This window comes from Tupaia chinensis, unplaced genomic scaffold (assembly GCF_000334495.1).
Source record: "Tupaia chinensis unplaced genomic scaffold, TupChi_1.0 Scaffold000187_1, whole genome shotgun sequence".
In the NCBI taxonomy this organism is placed as follows: Eukaryota; Metazoa; Chordata; class Mammalia; order Scandentia; family Tupaiidae; genus Tupaia; species Tupaia belangeri.
In genome coordinates, this window is record NW_006159662.1 from 1,121,071 (window position 1) to 1,144,639 (window position 23,569).

The following is a 23,569-nucleotide window of genomic DNA, read 5'->3' on the forward strand; positions in this document are numbered from 1 at the left end:
GTGGATCCTGGTGTTGAGGTGGTGTGTGGGTGTGGGGGGGGGGGGGGGGTTGCCATTTCTGTCTCTCGCTCACCAAAAAAGTAAACGAATAGGTTTTCAAAAAAAAGAAGGGAAAAATATATATAAGGAACTAGAGAGCAAAGGATTTAACCTGAAGGCTATCCAGTGAATTAGTGACCGGGTCAGGATCAGAACCTGTGAGTGCAGACCAAGTTGCCCCAGGCTTGTCCCATCATCTTGCCTTATCTAATGATAGAGGAGAATCCCTGGGTTTTAGATCTTTATAATCTATCTGATGTGTAGAATAATAGAAGTAAGGGATTTCTATAAATCATGTTCCCTTCTTAGGAAAGGTGTTTGACAACACCCTGTAAATATTTAACTGATCAGGACAGATTATCTCTTAGTAAAGGGACATAGGTAAGTTTCCTATCTTAGATCTGAAATGAGTCCTTGAAGTTTCTGTGATTAGAAAGCCTACCCCTGCTGAAAGATACCTGAAGTGACAACAAATGAAAATAACACAGCTCTTTCCTTACTGAAGAATATTATCTTTTCAAAGAAGCACACGACTCACTGTCCCATGGCTTAGATGCTTTGCTAGGACAGATTTGGCCCTAGCAAGTTAGCAACTTAAGTGCCTCAGGTGCAAAATATGCTGTATATTTGTACAATTTGTTTCTTTTCTCCAGCCTAGCAAAAGTTTTTGCTTTCAACTCCTTTTTTTTCTTTAAAAAAAAAAAAGAAGAATATAAGGGGGTGGGCAGTGGCACAGTGCTAAAACACAACCTTCTGTGAGGCTGGAAGGAGCAGGCCAGGTCTGGGTCCAGAGGTCTACCTGAGTATAGCAGGCACATGTATCTGAGATCTGGAGCTGGCTGGGGCTGGGGGTGGATCGCAGCATTGAGACTGTTGGGAGTGCTGTCTCTCAGTTTCTCTCTTCCTGTCTCTCACTCATAAGAAACATAAATATTAAAAAAGAGAGAGAGAGTGAAAGAAAGAAAGAGAGAGAGAGAGAAAGAGAGGAAGGAAGGGACGGGAAGGGAAGGGAAGGGAAGGGAAGGGGAGGGAGGGAGGGAGGGAGGAAGGAAGGAAGGAAGGAAGGAAGGAAGGAAGGAAGGAAGGAAGGAAGGAAAGCAAAGCAAGGAAAGCAAAGGTTTCTGAATCTGATGGGTGCCGGGGTGTGAGGGTTTCCGTCTGCAGTGACGAGGCTGACGATGCTGCCACTTCCTCCCAGGTCTGCTGGTGGACCACAGCAAGGTGTACAGCAGGGCTTTCTACTCCTGTGCTGCCGGCATGGCCATGGCTGCCGTGTGCCTCGCCCTGGTGAGACCTTGTAAAACGGGACTGTGCCGACGTCACCATGTAGGTGAAACCAAGGTGGAGAGCCATCGTGGGAAGGCTTTACAAGACATCCCTGAAGACTTTCTGGAAATGGATCTTGGGAAAAATGAGCATAGAGTCCATGGGAAGACGGAGCCAGTATGAGATGTTGGCTATGACAACAGCCACTGTGTGGGCTGGGTTGGGACTAGGAGAACAGAGGGAGGCAGGAGAGCTGACCACTCTACCCACTTGCAAAAACTACGTCTTAAAGGGAATGTTTATGTCAACAGTTCTACCAACATCTCTTTCTTCTTTTAAGTTTTCCTTTTTGCTTGTTTAAGCCCAAACAGAGACAACCATTCTCCCACATATTAATCTGGCTGGATTCAGTAGCAATACAAAGCTCCCCAGGAGGGCTCTGGCTCACATTCCAGTATTAAAATGCAGCTGGCCCCCCAGATCCTCGGATTCAACCAATGTAGCATATGTAGCCAGGCAACTCCCATGGTTATGAAATGGGGGGTAGCTCCCCAAAAGACAGATGCCAAACCAGTTTGTCTGTTTATTTTCCTTTTCCCTTATATGTCATGCTGAGATGACTTTAAAATAATCTGGGAGGATTGTGTAGGCTACATGTAAATATACCATCTACATAAAGGGCGTGAGAATCCGTGGATCTGGTATCCGTGGTGGCTGGCTGAGGTGTCTGACACCAAGCTCCACGGGTACCGAGGGACAACTGCTGTCAGCCCATGGGTTGGCCGAGCAGTTTTCAGTGCTCGTATGTGGTAAACTACGATGTCATGTAATGACATGTAGGCCGGGTTACTGAGGTGAAATTAGCCATTCCAAAAAAACAAAGTTCAATCATTTTAAAATGGTCTAATTTTCAGAAATAGGAATAATTTTTAAAACCCTTTTAAGAAAGACTGAGGTTTTCATTAACAAATTGTGGCCTCTGAATTTTCCAAATATTGCATGGAAGCGAAGCACAGTAAGACCAAACATTTGACTAACAAATAAAAATTTTAATTATACATGTAACTTGAACTTCATAAATGTGAAGATTACCACTTCTTTTGATGGCCAGTTTTGACCAGAAGTATTTTAATATCGGATATACAAAATGGCATTCAAAAATGTGCTTCCTGTTGCTTTTAATCACTCAGAAGTATATGATTGTAGTGTCTTTAATTTAAACCACTATTTATTATTAAGTTATTCTAAGATGATTAAAGTAATCAAAAGAAATAAAATCTGAGATATACGTAGCATTTTAGTTCCTTTATGCAATCTTTTAAAGAATGCTTATCTTCTTAAGTTACTCTCATGAAAGGCCAAGTTGTAATGATTCTTCACATTGATTAAAGGCAACATGTGGTATTTAAAGGGGAAAAAAATAATGAAGAGCAAATCGCCATAGCTTTTAAAAATAATGTGTTTTATCACCTAAGAATACTTGAGGATCTTCTGTTCAGAATTATAGTTCAATGACTTGTTGAAGCATTTCTTACTTTTTTGTAATCAAACTATTAAAGCACTTCTGATTTTTTTTTTTTTTTAAAAACATCTAAATGTTGAAACATCTCTGTATTTCACACAGGGGTCACAGAGACATTCATGTTACCATCACGAATTACAAATAATAATTTATGTCTTATATGAACCGTGACTTGATGGTTCTAAGTTGCCCTAGGTATCAGGTAACAGGTCACTGCTTTTTCTGGAGTTACACTACACATATAGTATTTCTCATTTTAGCGGTTTTCTGTAGAGGGCCAGTGTGAGGGTAATAGGTGAGCTAGCTCTTCGCCTCCTTTACCGACTCTCACTGCTGGTCAATGCTCGCTGCTCCGTCTTTATTCATCTTACTGTTAATTTATGACAACTCAGGGGGAAAAATATAACAAGCCTAGTTTGGTTACAGGTACACACAAGCTTGAATCTTTCTCTGCACTGAAATGAAAGTGGCATAGTTTATCACCACCTGCTACATTTTGTATAGCATTTTATCAGCCATAGAAATAGGACAATCTTTAACACTTTGGGGAGGAAATGACAAAGTGTCAAAAGCAGGCACACCTAAAACAAGGTGGATGTAGCAAATCTCTGTCACCGCTTCAGAACTCTGAGCTTGTGACAGTTTTGCAGACTTACATGACTTCAGCACTTTACAACATATTTTTTACTATGAATGTTCAATACAATTTAATATTTATACCTGATTTCTGAGGGATCTGCTCTATGTCCATTCTGTTAACTGCATGAAAAAAAAATGTACGCCAATTTCAGTATGTCAATAATCAAGGTTTTAAATGTTTAGGAGAAAATGAAAACATGGTTGCTGGTTTGTTCTGTATTAGTGACATTCTGGTACTTCTAGATTTGCAATAAATTTATGGCTTTTTTATTTAAAAAGACTGATTTTTGTCCATAATTTTTTAATGACTCTTACAGCATTCATCGTTTGATTCAATTAAAGTTATAAAAACTCAAGGAAGGTGGACCAAGAGGTGGCATGGTGATTAAGGCACTGGACTCCCACATGGCTGACCATGGTTTGAGTCCTGGGCCTGGCAGCTTGCTTTCTCATTTTCCCTTTCTCTCTCTGACTCTGTTCAAAATTTTTAAAAATAATAACAAATAAAATTAAATAGATTAATAATTCTTTTCTTTTTTTTGAGAGAGAGATTTTTGTTATAAGGCATGTGTGCTTGCTGGAGAGACAGAACAGACAGACAGAAAGCAAAAAATCACCCCATCTCAGGGAGTGGCTACACTGCAATCCCTTTTTCACTCTCCATGCACACACATGTGCCCAGCATGAGTTTTAAGCCACCAGGTCCAGAACTCGAACAGCGGTTGACTGTGGAAGTCCAGCAATGTAACCATTACACCATCTGCTGGTCCCAGATAAATAATTCTTTAAAAAGCTCAAGGAAGGTTTATTTCAAGTAATTTTTTAAACTTTTGTAAAATCTTTTGACTTTAACAATCAACTCAAAATGGATCAAAGCCTCAAACTACAAAACTATTAGTAGAAGATACAGGGGAAGGTGTTTTTTGTTTGTTTGTTTGTTTTTTGTTTTTTGTTTTTGAGAGATTTTTGCTGTAGGGCGCGTGCACTCACCAGACAGACAGAGGGAGACAGAGAGACAGAAAGCAGGAAATCACCCCCCAGGGGGGATGGCCACGCCGCAATCCCTTCTCCATTCTCCTCTCAGGATCTTGGGCACGCACGCACACGCGCCCGGTGTGAGTTTAAGCTACCGGGTCTGGGACTCGAACCATGGTCGACTGCGTGGGAGTCCAGTGACATAGCCATTACACTAACTGCTAGCCCCTATAGGGTAAGTTTTTGAAGACATTGGAATAGGCAAAGATTTCTTAAATAGAGGACCTCTAAAGCACAGATGATAGTCTCCAAACTAAACAAGCAATCCCACTTTGTTTACATCAAGCTACAAAGGTTTCTCACAGTGAAGGAAACAATAATTAAAGTGAAAATACAACCCTTGGAATGGGAGAAAACATTTGCAAATTATTTCTTACACAAGCAATCGATACCCAAAATACATAGGGAACTCAAGCAATTCACTCATAAAAAAAAAGTGAATAATCCAATTAAAAGATGGGCAAACAAAGTGAACAGACAACTCTCTAAGGAAGACTTATGAATGATCAGGAAGCATATGAAAAAATGTTCAAAGTTTTCTGTCATAAGAGAAATGGAAATTAAAATGACAATGAGGTACCATTCCATTTAACCCCTGTTAGAATGGCTCGGATCAAGAAATTAAAGAATGACAAGTGCTAGTGAGGCTGTGGTGAAAAAGAGAACCCGCTTACACTGCTGGTAAGAATATTAATTGGTCCAAACTCTGTGGGAAACAATATGGAGGCTTCTCAAAAACCTACAAGTAGAACTTCCATATGATCCAGTTATCCCACTTCTTGGTAAATACCCAAGCAATAGGAAAACACTCCATTGGAAAGAAACTTGCACACCTATGTTTAGCAATTCACAATTGCTAATATGGAACCAACTTAAGTGTCAAAAAACTGATAACTGGGTTGAAAAACTGTGGTACATATATGGTATGGAATATTATACAGCTATAAGAAGTGATGAGCTCCTGTCACTTGATTCAAAATAGGTGAATACAGAAGACTTAATATTGAGCAAAGTGAGCCAGACTTTGAAAGGTACACATTGTATATCTCCACTCAATTTGTACTGAGTGTCTATGGCAGAGGTTGAGAGATCTGAATATGTGACAGTGAGAGGATGGGTGTGGATCCTAGAGTCTATAAGGGGGAAAGTGGGTGGCAAAAAGCAGGTGGATGTGGAGAGTGCATGTGAGGTGCAAGGAGAAGAAATATTTGACAGACAGAAAAAGGTAAAAAAAAAAAAAAGAAAAGTTCTGCTTTTCTGTATATTTCAATTCTGTATATTTCAATTTTAATTTTGTCAAAAATTAACATTTAAAACAAGAGAAAACTGAACACTATCAAATTATAACCTATCTATCATTGATGATAATACATATCCCAATGATGGTAAAAACGTAGAGGGGCCAGCAGGCGGCATGGTGGTTAAGGTGCTAAACTCCCACATGACCAACCGCAGTTTAAGTCCTAGACCTGGCAACTTGCTTTCTCACTTTCCCTCTCTCTGGTGAGCACACATGCCCTATAGAAAATTGAAAATAATAATAATAATAATACTAAAAAAAATAATTATTTAAAAAGTAGAAAATTTTGTTTAAAATGAAGGAAAAAGGCAAATATCCAAGAAAATTTAACAACTACTAGAGTAAATTTCTGACTCTAGATTAGAAACCATTCCCAACTTGACTTAAAAATGTTGAGCCTAATGGGTACATACGTTATTAAAAGAAAAAACTTTTGACTTTATTAGAAACACAAAGCTTCCCAGCAGACTCTATTGAACTTAGTTCTCTCTTTCTTTCCATCATGGAAAACAGGACAATTGTATTTTATATTGACTCTTTTATACAAATTATTTTAAAGCACCTTAGGAAATAACTAAATAATTCAAGGGACATGTTAAATGATGGCTAACAGGAGAGGGAAATAAAAGTATGAGTGTAATCAAATGAAAACGCATACTTTCAGCTAAGAATTAAAATGAATAATTTGAGTGGCTGTGATTGAACTTAATTTCTTAATGAAAAATACATGAATGAAGCACAGTCGCCACAGAGTAAGGCTATCAAAGGTAATAAGGGCAAATAGTTTAAGACTGTCTATATTCAGTTACAGACGAGCCCTAAGATCTCCTCTAACCTTTAAGTAAATAGTGCAGACTCTCCCTGCCAGGGCTGGCAAACTTCTCCTATAAAGGTTGAGAGCAAATGTTTAAAGTTTTGCAGGTCACGCAAGGTCTCTGTCATGACTATTCAACTCTGCCACTGTAGGTCAAAGACAGCCCTAGACAACATAGAAGTAAGTGAGCATGGCAGGGTTTAAATGAGATTTTATACATGGATACTAAATTTGAATCCATAAATTTTCACACATAAAATGTTCTTCTTATTTTTTTTCCCATTACATAAAAAATATAAACACCATTATTAGCTCAAAGGCTATTGATTTAAAAAAATAGATTTTGTTAAGGCAACAGACTGGATTCAGCCCGTGGTCTGTAGTTTCGGGGGCCTGCTACATACCTCTGTGATGCTAGGACAGGTTAGCACCCCCGCATGGCCTAACTCTGAAAACTGATGGTCTTGCAATAGAAAATGATCACTGTGGTCAAAGTGTTTCTTACCTTATAGGTGCCCAAAACAGGAAAAATCAAACCACTGGTAACACATTTATTCATAAATTACCAGTCTTCATTTCCTGTGATTAAAGGGATTCTGCTTTGAGCCTGATTTAGTGTTTGAGTACAAATGCAGATTGTTTTCCTCCAAAATGTAAAATGATCCCAGTTGTAAATACGGGTTAAGATCATGTGCCCTTCCAAGAGAGATGCAAGCTGATACATATCTGCAAGCCTTTCAACAAAAGCTGTCCATTGTACACTCCAATAGCATGAAATACAGCTTTTGTACACATATTTGCCTTTCTGTTAGCTTAACACCTGATGATAAAGTAGAAAATGCATTCTAAGCCATGGCCCAGATTCAAGTCACCTAGAGGTATTTATTATAAATTTCCATACTCCATTCCAAATATTCTAGATCACAAATCATCATAATCTTTATTTAAAAAAAAAAAAAAAAACTCACATGAGGCTCCCTAAAAGGAATCTAGAGTTATAGACACTACTGCCTCTAAAATTTTAAATGATTGTGAACGTTAGCTAAGATGGCCAAATTTAAAGACAGTTCAGACATGGTACGCACTAACAGGCCACTCCTGTAAGTATACCCTGCACTGAGAAAACAGAAGTTGTCTTTAAAGCCCTAAATGAGGGTGACCTATCAGACAGGTGGACTGGCCGCCCTGTTTAAGGAAGGAAACTAGGTCCCTCTAGTGTTCAGTGTCCGTAATGACTCTCTAGAGGTGCGACACAACAAAAGTGGTGTGGAACTGGCAACGTGGCTTTTTCTGTAGAAACTCTCACACCCAAATCAAACGTAGTTCAGTGCGCATTCATTTCCTAGAGGGTGGATCACACGGTAACCCTGATAACCAACGGCACTTCACCAATGATTCTGAGAAGATACCAAGTGTGGCCCTGTATTTATATCACGTACGTGCCTTTCCTGTAACTTAAGAACAAAGCATACGAACTACCCTGGCAACGTCCTGCTCTAGAATTCAGCCAAAACTTTAAGTATCTCCTCTAAGGCTGATGACACCCATCCTTTGTCCGCTCCTTGTCCCTGAAACTTAGCTATGTCCACATGGCAACATGGGGCTATCAGCTGGGCATCTCCAACTTCAGGTGTCCCAGCAGAATTCTGGGTCCTTCTCTTCAGCCTCCACCCTCCAGCCCCCATCCCCGGGGCCCTGTCCTCTGGCTCCTCACATGCAAATCCAATTGACTCTAGTTTCTAAGTATATACATCCAGAACCTGGAACGCCCTTGGGGCACAGCGGTAAACACACCCTGCAAGGCAATTCCACATGGGAAGTTTCTGGGTGCACGTCCAGAGGACCATGTGCTTCCTACAATCCAGGGCTGGCTGGGCTGGGGGTGGATGGCGGCATCAAGACCCTGTTGGGGGTGCTGTCTCCCTCGCTCATGAAAAAAAGAAATAAGCTATATATATTTGTATCTCCAGAACCTAACTGCTTTTGCAACCCCACCTGTTCCCTTGATCCAAGCCATACGGTCTCAGCTGGATCGTGACAACAGTCACACCACCCTGCCTCAACTTGCCACGTAGCAGCCTCAATAATCCTTTGAAGCTCAAATCAGACAGATTCTTAGCCACGGGCCCTGCGTGAACCTCCTGGTGCTGTCACTCTCTCCCTCGTTCCTGCTACTAGTTTTCTTATGCTTTGAATTATTCTTTTAATTTTATCTTAGTTTTTTTTTTTTTTTAGAGATTTTTGCTATGGGGTGTGTGTACTCTCTGAAGAGACAGAGAGACAAAAAGCGAAAATCATCCTCCAGGAGGGAGGGCCACACCACAATCCCTTCTCCTCCGTTCTCTTCTCGGGGTTTTGGGCACGCAGGCACATGCGTCTGGTTTAAGTTTCAAGCCACCGAGTCCGGGACTCAAACCGCAGTTAACTAGGAGGGAGTCCAGCAACGTAACCATTACGCCATCTGCTGGTCTCACTTTGAATTATTCTTTTGTGCCCAAGCTTCCAGCCTCAGCACTGGTGGTTTGCTCTGCCTGGCACACCTTCCCCTTCAAGATGCACACACTGTGGGAACCAGCAGTTAGCGTAATAGCTATGTCGCTGGACTCCCACGTAGTCGACCGCGGTTCGTGTCCCGGACCTGGTGGCTTAAAACTCACGCCGGGCGCGTGTGCGTGCGTGCCCAAGATCCCGGGAGGAGAATGGAGGAGAAGGGATTGCGGCGTGACCATCCCCCCTGGGGGGTGATTTCTCGCTTTCTGTCTCTATGTCTCTCTGTCTGTCTGGCGAGCGCACGCGCCCTATAGTGAAAAAAAACCCTCTCAAAAAAAAAAAAATGCACACAGTGTGACCCTTCAATTTGGTCACCTCTAAATATCACCTCTCTCAGGAACCATTCCTGACTACCCCATCCCAGATAGCTCTTACTTCTATCCCTGTACTCTGGCATTATGTTAAAAAGGCATTTCTTCACTCCTTGATTATCCGTCTCTTCCACTAGGGCATTAGGGTAGCAATTTTCATTCATGGTTATATCCCCAAGGCTCAGTGATGTTCTATAAATAGTGTTGAATGAGTAAAAATACATGAATGAGTTCTTCATTTTTCATTGACCTTTTTTTCCTTCCTTTAATTACACAAGAGACGGGGGAGGGGATCTATTTACGACTCAGGCTCAAGAGTCTGGTGCAATGACGCTATGGATGCCATTGCTTTAAATCTACTGCTTGCCAAGGACAGGTCTCAAAGTGCCCTGCAGCGGGGTCCTCATGGGTGAGTGAGCTTAGGAAGAAACAGCCGTCCATGAGCAGAGGCTAAGGGAGCAGTGGAAAGAATTTAACACTAGGTAGGTAGGCGAGGGGACAGCTGTGAGTTTTAATGTATTTCCTGAGCAGCTTTTGTTGTACCTTAACCTATTTTCCAGCCCACGTTGTTTTGCATGAGGCTTTCTTTTAATGCCTCAACTAGTGGCATGGCTATTCTGGATATCGCCCTTCTCTTCTTTTGGTGCTAAGGCAGATATACAAAGACCGATTTCTCTGAGTAACCCCAGATGGCTCCACACAAAAAGAAATTGAAAGAAAGAATCATCTCAGAACCACTTCAATAAGCAATTTGAAAAAAAGTGATTGGGTTTCTGGCTGATGGTATTTTACTTCTGTGAAGTCATGTTAAAAACAGTTCAAGGTCAGCAGGCAGTGTAGTGGTTAAGGTACTGGATTCCTATATGACTGGCAGTGGTTCGAGTCCCAGACCTGGAGGCTTGAAACTCACGCTTGTCAAGTGTGAGGGCATGCCCGAAATCTCAAGAGAGAGGAATGGAGAAGGGATTGTGGCATGGCCTTCCCTGTAGTGGGGTGATTTTTTACTTCCCTCTCACTGTACCTCACTTTCCCTTTTTCTCCAGGGAGCACACAAGGCCTATGGCAAAAATCTAAAGCAAAGAAACAAAAACAACAATGCAGAACTCAGAACTGGGAAGATTTACCCTAGGTGTAACTACACACACGTTGACTTAGCGACCACAAGCTTGTTTTCTCACCCAACCACGGAAATGGACTGTACGGTCTTCCTATTATTAACACTTGACAACTCCACCTTTTAAAACTGAAAATGCAGTCAAAGGACATCCCAGGCCCTTGGTCATGAGAGGAGACTGTAATAAAACAATCGGCATGACAGAGAACAGGTCAAAGGCTCAGTGCTGAGGCCCTCTCAACTTGAACATCACTGTGCTCTGCTAGTCAACTTCCATGAAGGTTTCTCCCTATAAACCCGACCCGGTGGGTACGTACAGACTGGGGCTGACCTGGAGCTGTGCTGTCCAGAACAAGAGGCACAAGCCACAGGGGATATCCGGCACTTGAGATGTGGCCAATCAGACCTGATGTGCCGAAAGCAAGAGACACTCCAGAATCTGAACACTATGGAGGAGAAAACACCACATTGAAGCCTAGGGTTCATACTGATTACATCTTAATGTTTTGGATGCACTGGATAAAATAAAATATACGCTCAAAATCGATTCTCTCTCCTTCCTCTTGCACTTGCTCAGGCCGCTACCAGAAAAAGTTAACTTAATCTCGATGGCTTGGATTGGATTGGATTTCGATTGGACGGTGCTGCTCTAGGTAGAAGCATCTAGGAAGTGTCTAAAACCCGAACGCTGACACAAAGCACTGTTAAAATGCTCCACGGGAGGGCTGATTGCACTCACTGCTCGGCTGGGGTCGCCTTTCGGAGTCTCCAAGGCCTTGCGCAGAGCGCGGCCCACGTGGTGCGCGGGCCCTGCCGGGCGGGCCTGCGCGGAAGGCTGCGGTGCAGGAGTTACCCCGGGCCCTGACTCCTGGGCAGGCCGGGCTGCCCGCTCCACGCTCAGAGCCCAGCTCGGGGAAGTCCCAGGGGCGGAAACAGGTGGCGCGCGGGCGGCTCCAGCTGCCAATCACCAAACGCCTGGACGCAGCCGGGGACAGCGACGCGCTTCCTGCTCCGAAAGGCCCGCTCAGGGCCAGTTATAGCGGCCCCGCAGCTGCCTGCTCGGAGGAGAGAACGACAGCGCCGCCTCCCCGCTACACCCCCACCACCTCGGAGGGCTGCAAACTGGGACGAATTTCAGACCAGGGAAGCGACACTTTGAAAAACAAGCTAGAGAAGAAGCGAAGGATAATCTTTGCCAAGTTCTGCTGTTTGACTCTCGCCGTGAAAAGTCTTTGCGAACTGAAATGTCAACATCTAATCTTTCCCCAGATTAGCACAGACACTCCTTGGGCGCTGAGGGACAGGATCAGGATACGAGCAAGCCTTTCAAAATGCGCTTATTTCTAAGATGGGATTCAGACGTGGAAACCTAGGAATTCTCTTGCTAGTTCAACACCCTGTTCCATCAGCATTTGCAGAGCAAACTCTGCTTCGATTTGTGTGTTACTGTAAAATAATTTTATTTTTTTTTTTGAGAGGTTTTTGCTATTGGGTGCGTGCGCTCGCCAGCGACAGAGAGACAGAAAGCGAGAAATCACGCCCCAGTGGGGATGGCCACGCCGCTGCAATCCTTTCTCCTCCATTCTCCTCTCAGGATCTTGGGCACGCACACACATGCGCCCGGCGTGAGTTTCAAAATAATTTTATTTTTAGGCTAAGATTGGGCCTTCCAGTAGCCTGGACTGGTGGTAAAGGAAAGTCAGACCCCACATGGCTGGTAGCCTTCAAACCCATCTAGGGGCTTGAAAATAGGCCAGGGGCCATGCCTAAAATCCCCCACAGGAAGGAGAAATGGAAGAGAAGGGAGAGCTGCTTGACAGTGCCCTACAGGGGTCAGGGTGAAGGGGGCACCTTGCCTCTCTGTCTGTCCAGGGAGTGCTCCTGATCTCTGACAACCTGGAAAGAAAAAAAAAAAAAAACAGAGGAAGGACTCCTGACAGAGCAAGTCCCTCTTACCTCAACCTCCAGGGGTCACAGGCAACATAATGAGCCCAGTATATATAGATATAATACCAAGTGTAGGGACAGAGAGCCAGAGAACCCTCAACAGGGCCTGGCCACCAGGCCATACAGTAATCGTTTTTTCTCCAGTCCTCCATCCAGTCAGGATCCTGGGCTCCTGCAGGAGCCCCCGTGCTGTTTTTTAAGCCCTTGGGCTAGGATTCAAACCCTGGTCCAGCCCTTCTTTGTCAGGAGGACCAGGAATAAAACCTGGGCCTCCCTGGTGTTCCCAGCCTGCTGGGCCACAGCATCCAACCTTTTCTACGACAATGTTGTATTTAATCTTAACCCCAAGAAATTGTCCAAAAGTGTAGACAATGTGAAATTAGTTATACGCAACACTTAGGTGACGATTGCTAAATAAATACTAACATAAAATGTGTTTGGCCTGATTTTTGAGGTTAATTTTTTGATGTGCTTTAGGTTTTTGAATATGCCTGGCAGAGACAGAGAAAGAGAGTGTAAACCCCCACACCCCCAAAGGGAGATGGCCACACTACAGTCCCTTCTCCTTCATCCTCCTCTTGGAATTTGAGCATGCACACACACACTCCCAGCGAGACTGGGACTCAAATCACATTCAGTCACATAGGAGTCTAGTACCTTAGCCACACCACCTGCTGGCCCCTTGAGGTTAATTTTAAGCAGCTGACATAAGCTGTTGCTTCTTTCAGGGATAAACTGATAACCAACAAGGAAAAAAAGGGCAGAACACCCCAAGATAGTTGGGAAAAGCTCTTGGACAATGAAAGGTATGGATGGAGAAGATCTGAGCCCATCAAATTTCCTGACGTGGCTGGGCCTAACAGAGGGGGAACATCTCTTCTAAAAACTGAACGATCTCCTGGAATTAGGTTAGTTGGTTCTTTGGAACATACACAGCTATTTTTCAAGTATTCCCTTACTTGCCAGTTACTGCCAGCCCTAGCTCTCCTATGAGACATAAGCTTATTTGAAGAATGGAAATGATGTGCTCCATGCCAGATCAGGCTAGGAAGACAAGATGAAGAGTTTATAGAGTTTTTCATTATTCAAAATGAGCCTCATTTCAATTTTGTGATCAGGGATCATTTCAGCTTCTCCCTGAAGGAAGCAACAGCTTATAGTGACGTTTAGCAGCTTTAGCAGCTGACATAGCACAGAATCGGTGAACGACTTATTCCAATGAAGTATTTCACCCAAATAAAAGCATGATATGCAAGTATTTATTTTAGTTGCTCCTATTTGAAGGTCCTTATTTCTGGAGGACAGCAAGGCATTTTATTATCCATTCTTTCCATTCCTTAAAAGCGTCAATGGGTTTTGGCAGATTCACATTATCCTCACGACTATGCTTTGGAGTCACTCCAGGTGTGGCAGCAGACTCGTCATCGATCCATCTCACCAGCGCCTTGAAAGACAGGAAAGATTTTAACAAATCACAGCATAGCAGTTTCAGACAACAGAGAAACACTGGCTTCTAGATAGGGTTCTTCAAGTCCGGTTCTCTAGATAGGGACATCACCCGTGAAGATGTTGCCTTTGATAAACAAGGTTATGAATACGAAGCCACACTTAGGACATACTGAGTGACACAGCCTATGCCAAAAATACACAAACTCTAATTGCAATCTATGGTCTAAAATACACATAGAAAAAAGGTGAAAAAGAAATATACTAACTCTTGATACTGTTCTTTCAGGGTAGTAAGATAGTATTTTCTTTTCTCTACATGCTAAACATTCCACAGGGATGTCACTGTGCTTTTAATTTGACGTACATGGGAACACATGTAAGTGTATGTGCTGGCATAGGCATGTAAAGACGCATGTGTAAACATGTACAATCACCTGACTGAGCAGCCATGTCACTGTACTTTGGTTTTGGTATGTCTGTGGGCACATGTGGGCACACATGCCCTCTCACAGACTGAGACTAGCTACTTTTCCCTCTTCCTTCTTACAGAAAATTATCCTTTCTTTCCGATGAACATACCTTGTCCTACATTTCAAAAGATAAATCACATCCACACATTGTAAAAATGCACTGTGCCACACGTGATAGTATTTATTCTGTTCTGCACTAACTCTCTTGCCCTAAGTGAAGGAGAAACAGAGAAATGTCTTCCAGTGTTTCTCACTGAATTTTAAAGTATTCATCACTCATGGGCAAGATGAAGTTTTTAAGAAGGGTATTTCTTTGCATTTTTTTTTTCAAACCACAGCTTCCTGTTTATCTTTACTCTAATTTCCTGAGATAAACGATAGCTCTAGAGAAGGACCTAATAGAAAATGTCAGTTTGCTGCTTCAATGGCCACGTCCCCCCGCCGCCCGTGCCATGTACTTTGTATCGCTCTACGATGTTGAAGCCCACAGCGCACTGCAGCTTGCGCAGACAGATGGGGCAGAGGTTGAGAGGGCGCCGGTCTGCCTCCTCCAAGTGGTTGGAGCCCTGGGGGGGGGGGGGAGCCACTGGCAGTGGCGCAGTCCAAATATGTGTCCAATCTCATGGGTTAAAGTCTGCAAGACATTCAGGTTGAAGCTTATAGCACCACCATCACCAACAACAACCTTTTCCAAGAAACAGATTTCCAGAAATCAATTCCCTTACCATCATCACCAGATCTTTGAAGACTTAATCCATTTCCCCCAATAGTTTACATATCCCTTCCTCTCTTCCCCTGGACTAGGGTTTCTCACCTCGACGGTGCTGGCATGCTGAACTGGGACTCCATGATGGGTGTTGTAGAAGTTCAGCAGCATCCCCGGCCTCTACCTGGTAGATGCCAGCAGAACCCCCTCCCAACTGTGACATCAAAAATATCTCCAGGGAACCAGCAGTTAGCGTAATGGCTATGTCGCTGGACTCCCACGTAGTCGACCGCGGTTCGCATCCCAGACCCAGTGGTTTAAACTCATGCCGGGCGCGTGTGCATGCGTGCCCAAGATCCCAAGAGGAGAATGGAGGAGAAGGGATTGCGGTGTGAACATCCCCCCTGGGGGGTGATTTCTCGCTTTCTGTCTCTATGTCTCTCTCTGTCTGGAGAGCGCACGCGTCCTATAGCAAAAACCTCTCCAAAAAAAATATCTCCAGACATTGCCAAATGTCCCCAGGGCAGCAAAATCCCTATTGAGAACCCTTGCTCTAGACTAGTGGGGTACTTGTTACAATTCAGAATCTCAGGGTCTCCCCTAGGCCCCCAAAGATGCTGATTCCCTAGGTCTGGGCAAAGGGGGCTTGAGCTATGTGTTAATGAGCACTTCAGGTGACATGGACACAGGCCCATGGAACATACTTAGAAAACATTCTAAGAGGGATGGTTTTCAGAGCCTGCAGGTAGTGCTGGTGAATGCAGAACTCCTCCAGAAGAAGGGAAAGTCTATGTCTCTGGCTATGGAGACGGGAGACGGGATTTCCAAAGAGCAGGGGTAGGGCGTGTCAGGAGCTGTTGGCACAACTAGTCAAGGGTAGCCTGGACCCCAAAGAAGATGCCAGAGGGCAGGGGTCCTCCAAAGCCTCAGGAAGGAGCTTTACTTGATCAAGGCTTTTGGAAGAGGAGGTCACCCACTCACACCAGATTTAACAGTGAGGACAAGGTACGGTCAAGATTGCATTTATCCAGCAGGACAAAAAACTGGCACTGACGTTATAAATTTCGATATTAAGGTAACCATTTAAATTCTGGGATTTTTTCCTTTTTTAAAAAAATTATTATTTAAAATTCTGGGTTTTTTTTGTTTTTTAATTTTTCTTTTTGGATAGAGGGTTTGTGTGCTCACCAGAGATAGACAGAGAGAGGGAGGGGGAGAAAGCACCCCGCAGGGGGAATGGTCATACCTCAACCCCTTCTCCTCCAACTCTTCCTTCAGGACTTTGGACACGTACATACACATGCCTGTCATGTTTCTCAAGACACCAGATCCAGGACACAAACTGCAGTTAGCCAGCTAGGATCTGGCTGCCCCAGCTACCAAGTCATGGAAACTACCCTAAATTCTGTTTATATAGATTATTTTAGTCAAGGGATATCCACCAAAAGTATACAAATGATATGATACAAACTCAGGTGTATTACCATAGGAATGACAATATATGACTTCAAAGAGTTCATAGAAAAATGGAATTATAGTGCAAGTTTATTGTGGTCCAAAAATTTTTTTAAATGCATGTTTTTTCATAATATACATTTTCCTTGAACTTTTTGGAAAACCTTCATGTAATTTAGAGAATTAAGATTTCTTTAAAAAAAAAAAACGCTTCTGTAGGATTTCTCTAAACGACTCACCTTACAAGATCGAAGTAGCAGAATACCAGTTATTTCAGGAACATAATAGTTATCGAAAATCGAATAGTCACTTGAAGTTTTCTGAGGCTTCTTCTTCACTTTGCCTTCATAGTGTGAGCTATAAAAATCACTGCCATACCTGGCAAAACTGAATATCCCCACACCTAGAACAAAAGGACAAGGACAACAGAAGGAGAGTAAGAGTGCTGAAGGAAAGACCAAAAAGAGCCTGCCAGGGGCAGCAGGTGGCATGGTGGTTAAGGTGCTGGACTCCCATGGGGTTGACCATGGATGGAGTCCTGGACCCGGTGGCTTGAGAATCACACCAGGTATGTGTGCATGTATTACTGAAATTCTAAGAGGAGAACAGAGAAGGGACTATGGCGAGGCCATGTCCCGGGCGGTCATTTTTCACTTTCCTTCTGTCTCTCTCGAGTGAGCACATGCATCCTATGACAAAAACTAAAACAAAGCCTGCAGGACCTCTGGGCAGTGAGGACACCCCTATGCTGAGTGCTCACACAGTCTGACACACCAGAGGTTCCCCAGAGTGAAGGAGGGCTTCAGTCCTGACCTCCCTACCGACATCTTTTGCTGTTGTTATCCAATTTGCCCCCCCTGGTAAAACTCAACGAATCAGAAGTCAAATTCTTAAACACTTGAAAGTCTCAGTTTTCCAAAACTACAACAGAAGTCTCTTTCTTGAGTAGTCCAAATCAAACCCTCCAATAGAGGCTATGAAAAACGCTCACATGAACAACAGGAAGTCTTGCTTATACTCTTGAAATAAACACAATGAACAGATCTCTGTACCACACTTGTCAGGGCCACTGGCAGCCCTCGCAGGGCCCTGAGGACACTGCCCTGTTCCAGCCCGGCGCCCTGAGGCCCATAGCTCAGAAAATGCCTTCAGACAGAACAGCCTCTGCCACCCAGCCCCCTTTTAAGCACAGCACGGTTCTGTGACGGAGCTGGTGTCCGGGGTCCAGAATGAGCACCCGTGACTGACTCCCTGCGTCCCACCTACAGCTCTATCACCACCTGTGCAAGCATGGCACACACAGTTTCATGCATAATTAGCTCAAGGGGTTTTCACGATCACTTTCATCTCTGTCTCCCTTCAGCTGTTACTTTAAAGTAATCACCAGGGTTTTTTTGGTAAAGAAATTAACACATAATAAGTTTGTCCAATCTAACTAAACTAAAAAAGAATGTTCCTCAGCCACTCTCAGAAACAACAGATTGGTATTTGAAATTTAGGAAAAAGCCAGCATTCTGGAAGCTAAGGGAAAACTAAATCGATTCGTGTATCACAGGTGACCTCCTCTGGCCAAACAACATGGCATATTTCAGCACGATAACTCTAGCAAGAACATTTCTTTCTTCTAATAATCCTACAAATAGAAGATTCTCTCTTGGTAATAAATGTTTCTCAGTTTAAAAGCATCAGTCCCATAACAGCACAGTTCGGTAATGTGTGGAGGGAGCTGGATCCCACACGGCTGACCAGAAACCCAAGTCCTCTCGCCTCAGGGGCATGGGAACACCTGGGTGTGTACATAGGTGCCCAGGGTCCTGACGAAATGGAGAACTGGGGGCACAAGGATCGCAGTGTGACCGAGCTCTACTGGAGGGTGCTTTCTCTCCCTTCTCATGCACACTTTGGCATTAAAACAAACAAAAAGTAAAAGCATGAATCTCTGTAAACGTAAAGAAACCAAGGCCACCTGTGGTAAGATACTAATCAGAGAACTATTCTGCTACATTACCACACCTTTCCTTTCTCTCTTTTTTGTTTTTAAGATTCTTGCCATAGGATACAGGCACTCACCAGAGAGTGATAAGAGAGAGAGGGAGAAAGAAATCACCCCTTCTCTTCCACTCTCCTCTCAGTATTTTGGGCATGCACACACATACATCCAGCATGATTTTCATGCCACCGGGTCCAGGACTCGAACCGTGGCTCTAAATGTGGGACCCACTGCTTTAACCACTATGCCACCTCATGGCCTACTACATCTTTTCTTAGGTTATACAGTATTAGGAACTTACAAAAATAAAAAGAACTAAAGCAGACACAGTTTGGGGCAACATTTCCTGGCTTCCTCAAGTGCATTTGATAACTTGGCTACCAATACCTAGATAAATTGTTTTAAAGTTATTTTGAATGTCTCCATGTTTGTCAGGTTAGTAATAAAAGAACTTTGAATAAAACGCTAGCTCACACCAAAAATCAGTAAGACAGTAGTGACCCAGGTCTCCAAGAGAGCCTGTTGGTGGGTCACAAGACACTATAAGGATAAACTGAGGCTGAAGGCGTAGCTGTGAAAAAGAGGTTCTCTTGTCCCACCAGCCTTCATCCCTAGTAGAAGAATCCCTCCACCCAACGCCCCCCCCTCAAGCTAACATGCCACCCAGACAGACCACTCCCTCCCAACCCAGCCCCTGGCACTCACTCCCCAACCCCAGGAAGCTAAGGACCCACTGCCCTTAGATCCTAGGGGTGACATTAGAGAAATAAGAACATATAAAGGTAGAGAGGAGTAGAGAGAGATCAAAAAGAAAATACAGACAGATAAAAATGACTTGTTTCCAGATCCTCTCCCACTCTCAGTATCACCACAGAGTCCCTCATGAGTCAGAGTTTATCATATCTCAAATCACAGACTGAGGTTGGCTTTAAGCAAAAAAGCAAACGGGAAAACCCAAACATCAAAAGGCACAGGATGAGAAGGCGTACACTATACATCAGGCTGTGGCTACCCCATCTATGCAAGATGACGCTGAAAATGAAGGGCTGAAAAAACAACTAGCAAGACTTCCACACATACTGATAGCTCAGATACCTTTGCTTAACTCATCTTGCCATGAAATCACTCACATTTACCAGCTGTGGTAAATGGCTCTAAATGTGCCGGGCATATATATGTACTTCTGATGTAAATGATCTCAAGATGACAGTGTCAAGTAGGTATCAATACCTTCAAGCTGTGGAGGAAGTGAATGGGTTCCGGCTGACTGGGCAGGAACCCAGAGCATGAGACTCTGTTAGCAGCCCACTTAACACCACGGCTGACACCTCACTGAAACACTCTACAGTTTTACAATATCAAAATTATCCTTAGTTGGAATTGTTTTCCCTCTTAACACCTTCAAATATTCTCAAGTGGATGGAGGAAGTTTCTACCAATAATGTCAAAAAAGGAATACCATCTGTCAAAGAGGCCTGTCCAAAGACAAAATTCCAGGAGTCTCTTGGATAAAGGTCAATCATTGTTATCCCCACAACACAAAAGGCATCCTCAGGTTTCCTCTTTTTTAAGAAGTTCAGGATGTGCCCTATTTGAAAAGAAATGTGTACATGTTATATGCAAGTATACGGAAACATAAGTCATGCACACATACAGAGTCTTCAAAAGGTTCTTAGAAAATACATACTATGAAAAAGCTATGGGGAACCAGCAGGTGGCATGATGGTTAAGGCACTGAACATTCCCGCATGGCTGACCACGGTTCAAGCTGTGGACCTGGTAGCTTGCTTTCTCACTTTCCCTCTCTCTTTTTTTCTCTCTCTCTCTCTGTACGTGTATCTCTTTGGTCAAAAGTTTAAAAAAAAAATGAATAAATAAATAAAATTTGAAAATCTTTAAAAACAAGAACAACAACGTGGGCCAGCCCTGAGGCCTAGTGGCCTACCAACTGCGAGCTGCAATTCCAGCCTGGTCCCAGTGGTTTGAAAAATATGCCAGGTCAGGACCAGCAGTTGGTGTAATGGCTATGTCACTGGACTCCCATGTAGACGGACCACGGTTCCAGTCCTGGACCCGGTGACTTAAACTTAGGCTGGGCGTGTGTGCATGCATGCCCAAAATCCTAAGAGGAGAATGGAGAAGGGATTGAGGTGTGGCCATCCACCCTAGGGGTTGATTTCTCATTTTCTGTTTCTCTGTCTCTCTGTCTTTCTGGTGAGCACATGCGTCCTCTAGCAAAAACATCTCCAAAAAAAATTTAAGAAGAAAAATATGGCAGGTAAATGTGCATGCATGCCCTCAATCCCAAAATGAAGGAAAAATGGAGAAGGGATTGAAGCATAACCATGCCCCATTAGAAGATGCTTTCTCTTGCTCTGCCTGTCTCTCTCTGGCGAGCACTCACGCCTTCTGACAACTTCAAAACAAAACAAAACTACGCACAGATTTCAATATTTTTTACACCAAAATAAAATCATACTTTTAATTCTGTTTTTCCATGGACTCTATGAAGTCCCCTCAGGTATAGGGGTGTGTGTGTGTGTGTGTGTGTGTGTGTGTGTTTGCTGTGTATATGTATTTTCTTTACTCGATTGAAATTAGAAAGCTGTTTAATTCACCTGCATGGATCTGAAGGTTTTGTGTGTGGTCATTGACTCTGAAGGAACATCTTGTTGCAGAAACAGGAACAGGCTTTAGGAGTTTGACTGACAAGCCATAGAAAAATGCTTCACAGTAGCCCTTGAGCCATTTAATATATTCTTCACTGATAATTCTGGTGTTCCCTAGAGATCCTGTAATATGGAAGAAAGGGTAAATGCAGAACTTTCAGAGATTAAACTATTCAATCTTTGCCTTAGTCTATTAATTAGAAATTTGAGCTTTAAAACAAACTCTACATTTTTAATGCATTCACTGATGTCAATATGAATTACAAGGAAACAAAATGTTCTTTTTTTAAGTCAATTTGATTACAAAACCTTTGCATAAATACAAAAATTAATAAATAATAAAAACTGCCCAGACCAACCACCCAAACTATCTGATGAGCACCATTATGCAAAGCAAACCCAAACCAGCATAGATTACCAGTACATACCAATGGACTGTATATAAATACTGTGTTTCTCTGGAGATGGTGTCCTTCTGTAAGGATTGCTGAAAAACTGTTCAAAGTCTTGGGGATCCTCAGGATGGGAGGTGATCCAATCTGACTGGGAATGCAAGGTGATGGGTCCAAAGAGATCACTGGCTGGCTGGAAGGCTTCATTCATTAAACGCTGCTCCCCTGCATCTAATTTCTCATACTGTGACACAAGTGCTGGGTTCTTTGAGATTAGAGCTGTTTTGAGTGTCTGTTCAGAGTGCCGTACTGTCTGCATCTACCAAAAATACAAACATAGCAAATATAAGATGCACGTCCATATTGGAGACTTTACTTATCCCCCAAGACTATTTCTGTTTTTTTTTTTTTTTTGGAGAGGTTTTCGCTATAGGGCGCGTGCACTCGCCAGACAGACAGAGAGAGACATAGAGACAGAAAGCGAGAAATCACCCCTCGGGGGGATGGTCATACTGCAATCCCTTCTCCTCCATTCTCCTCTCGGGATCTTGGACACGCACGCACACGCGCCCGGCGTGAGGTTTAAGCCACTGGGTCCGGGATGCGAACCGCGGTCGACTACGTGGGAGTCCGGCAACATAGCCATTATGCTAACTGCTGGTTCCCCCCCAAGACTATTTCTAATTGCTCCTTGGAATTAGGTCTGATTGCTAATGCCTCTTGAAACCACATTTTGAATCAATTTCTTAGGGACAGTATCTATGAAATTGAAAAGAAAACCACGAACTCAGTTTCCTCCAACTCATAAAATATTAGTGGTGATACCCTAAGAGCATAACCTGATATTCAACTTTCTTCCTTCGAAATAATATGATGAATTAACTCATTATACCCACATGAAAAATACTTGTCCTTTCCAATGTGACTCAAAAATGTTCAATAACAGAGAATATAAACCCTGCCTTTTCTGTAATTTAACTAAAAGCTGACAAGATACATCTTAGCAGCTGAAATTTATCACCTCAAAGTCATGTCACACTGGGGAAGACATTGGTGACTAATCCACAGACTAACGATGACAGTTCTCTTCCATTCATGTGGTGTTCCTGTGTAAAGCTTTCATCCTTCCGTCTGATTAGGTCAAACAGATGTCCCACCGGCAGGCTTCTGAGTTAGAAATATTAAAATAAATAAAAAGAACATCTGTGACTACAATCGCATTAATTATCTACATTTATTCAGTGTAATGATGGACTACTGATGGGAAAGCTTAAGCTATGTCTATTCCAATTGAGCCTCTGAGTCCTGGGGTTTAAGAGAGGGGCAGAAATATGACTTCTCTATAAAACAAAGATAAAGTAAAAAGTGTCCTCCTGTATTTCTACCTACCTTTATAAAGGAGGGAGGCTCCCACTGAAGTGTTTACCTTACAAGGACCGGCATGTTTGGGTCTGGCTGGCAACGTGTCGTGGAAGGTGTCTTCACCCTAACACAAAACATGTGGTGTAAAAGGCCAGGCCTCCTTTAGCGTCCCAGGTCTAATCGGGGTGGCACCCCAGAAGGAGGGGAGCAGGGGAGGCAGAAAAGGGTCACTGCGGGGGCCGAAGGCCAGGGATGCCTCAGTCCTAAAGCCGAACCATCCCAGGAAAACCGGGACCACTTGGTCACTCTGGCTGGTTGCCTATAGCAACTGTCACTTTGTGCTGGGCCCATGCGGCCGGATAGGGTGGAGACGGGGCTCTCCTCGGACTCTCCACCTTTTTTCCCCCTGGGAGCCTCCTGCAAGGCCGGGCCTCTCTCCCTGGAGACACCCCGCCCCCGCGATCGCGCTGAGTCCGCTGCGGCCGTCCCTCCCACATCCTCATCCCTTCCCACCGACCGCGGCCATCCCCAGCCTCTAC

At 43.5% G+C, this 23,569-nt stretch overlaps 3 protein-coding genes across 7 annotated transcripts in view; 1 reads left to right on the plus strand and 2 right to left on the minus strand.

Annotated features, from left to right (window-relative positions):
* The window catches only part of SLC16A6 (solute carrier family 16 member 6), a 24,993-nt gene extending 21,247 nt beyond the window's left edge, over window positions 1-3,746 (plus strand). For all 4 annotated transcript variants that reach the window (XM_006146746.3, XM_027771152.1, XM_027771151.1 and 1 more), the window contains one exon: window positions 1,238-3,746. In XM_006146746.3, the coding sequence (XP_006146808.1) occupies window positions 1,238-1,488 (251 nt within the window). In that variant the 3' untranslated portion in view covers window positions 1,489-3,746. The remainder of the gene's footprint in view (window positions 1-1,237) is intronic.
* Window positions 1-11,533, minus strand: part of ARSG (arylsulfatase G) — a 141,413-nt gene extending 129,880 nt beyond the window's left edge. For both annotated transcript variants that reach the window (XM_027771147.1, XM_014587162.2), the window contains exon 1: window positions 11,330-11,533. The gene's annotated coding sequence lies outside the window, so the exon portion shown is untranslated. The remainder of the gene's footprint in view (window positions 1-11,329) is intronic.
* Window positions 11,534-13,774: 2,241 nt separating this feature from the next.
* On the minus strand, window positions 13,775-23,529 carry AMZ2 (archaelysin family metallopeptidase 2). Its single transcript, XM_006172160.3, is given in 9 exon segments — window positions 13,775-13,981; window positions 14,915-15,033; window positions 15,036-15,090; window positions 16,857-17,020; window positions 20,067-20,195; window positions 21,226-21,399; window positions 21,705-21,987; window positions 22,743-22,835; window positions 23,058-23,529. Coding segments are annotated over 7 exon segments (1,080 nt in total). The 5' UTR covers window positions 22,743-22,835; window positions 23,058-23,529; the 3' UTR covers window positions 13,775-13,825.
* Window positions 23,530-23,569: the final 40 nt, after the last annotated feature.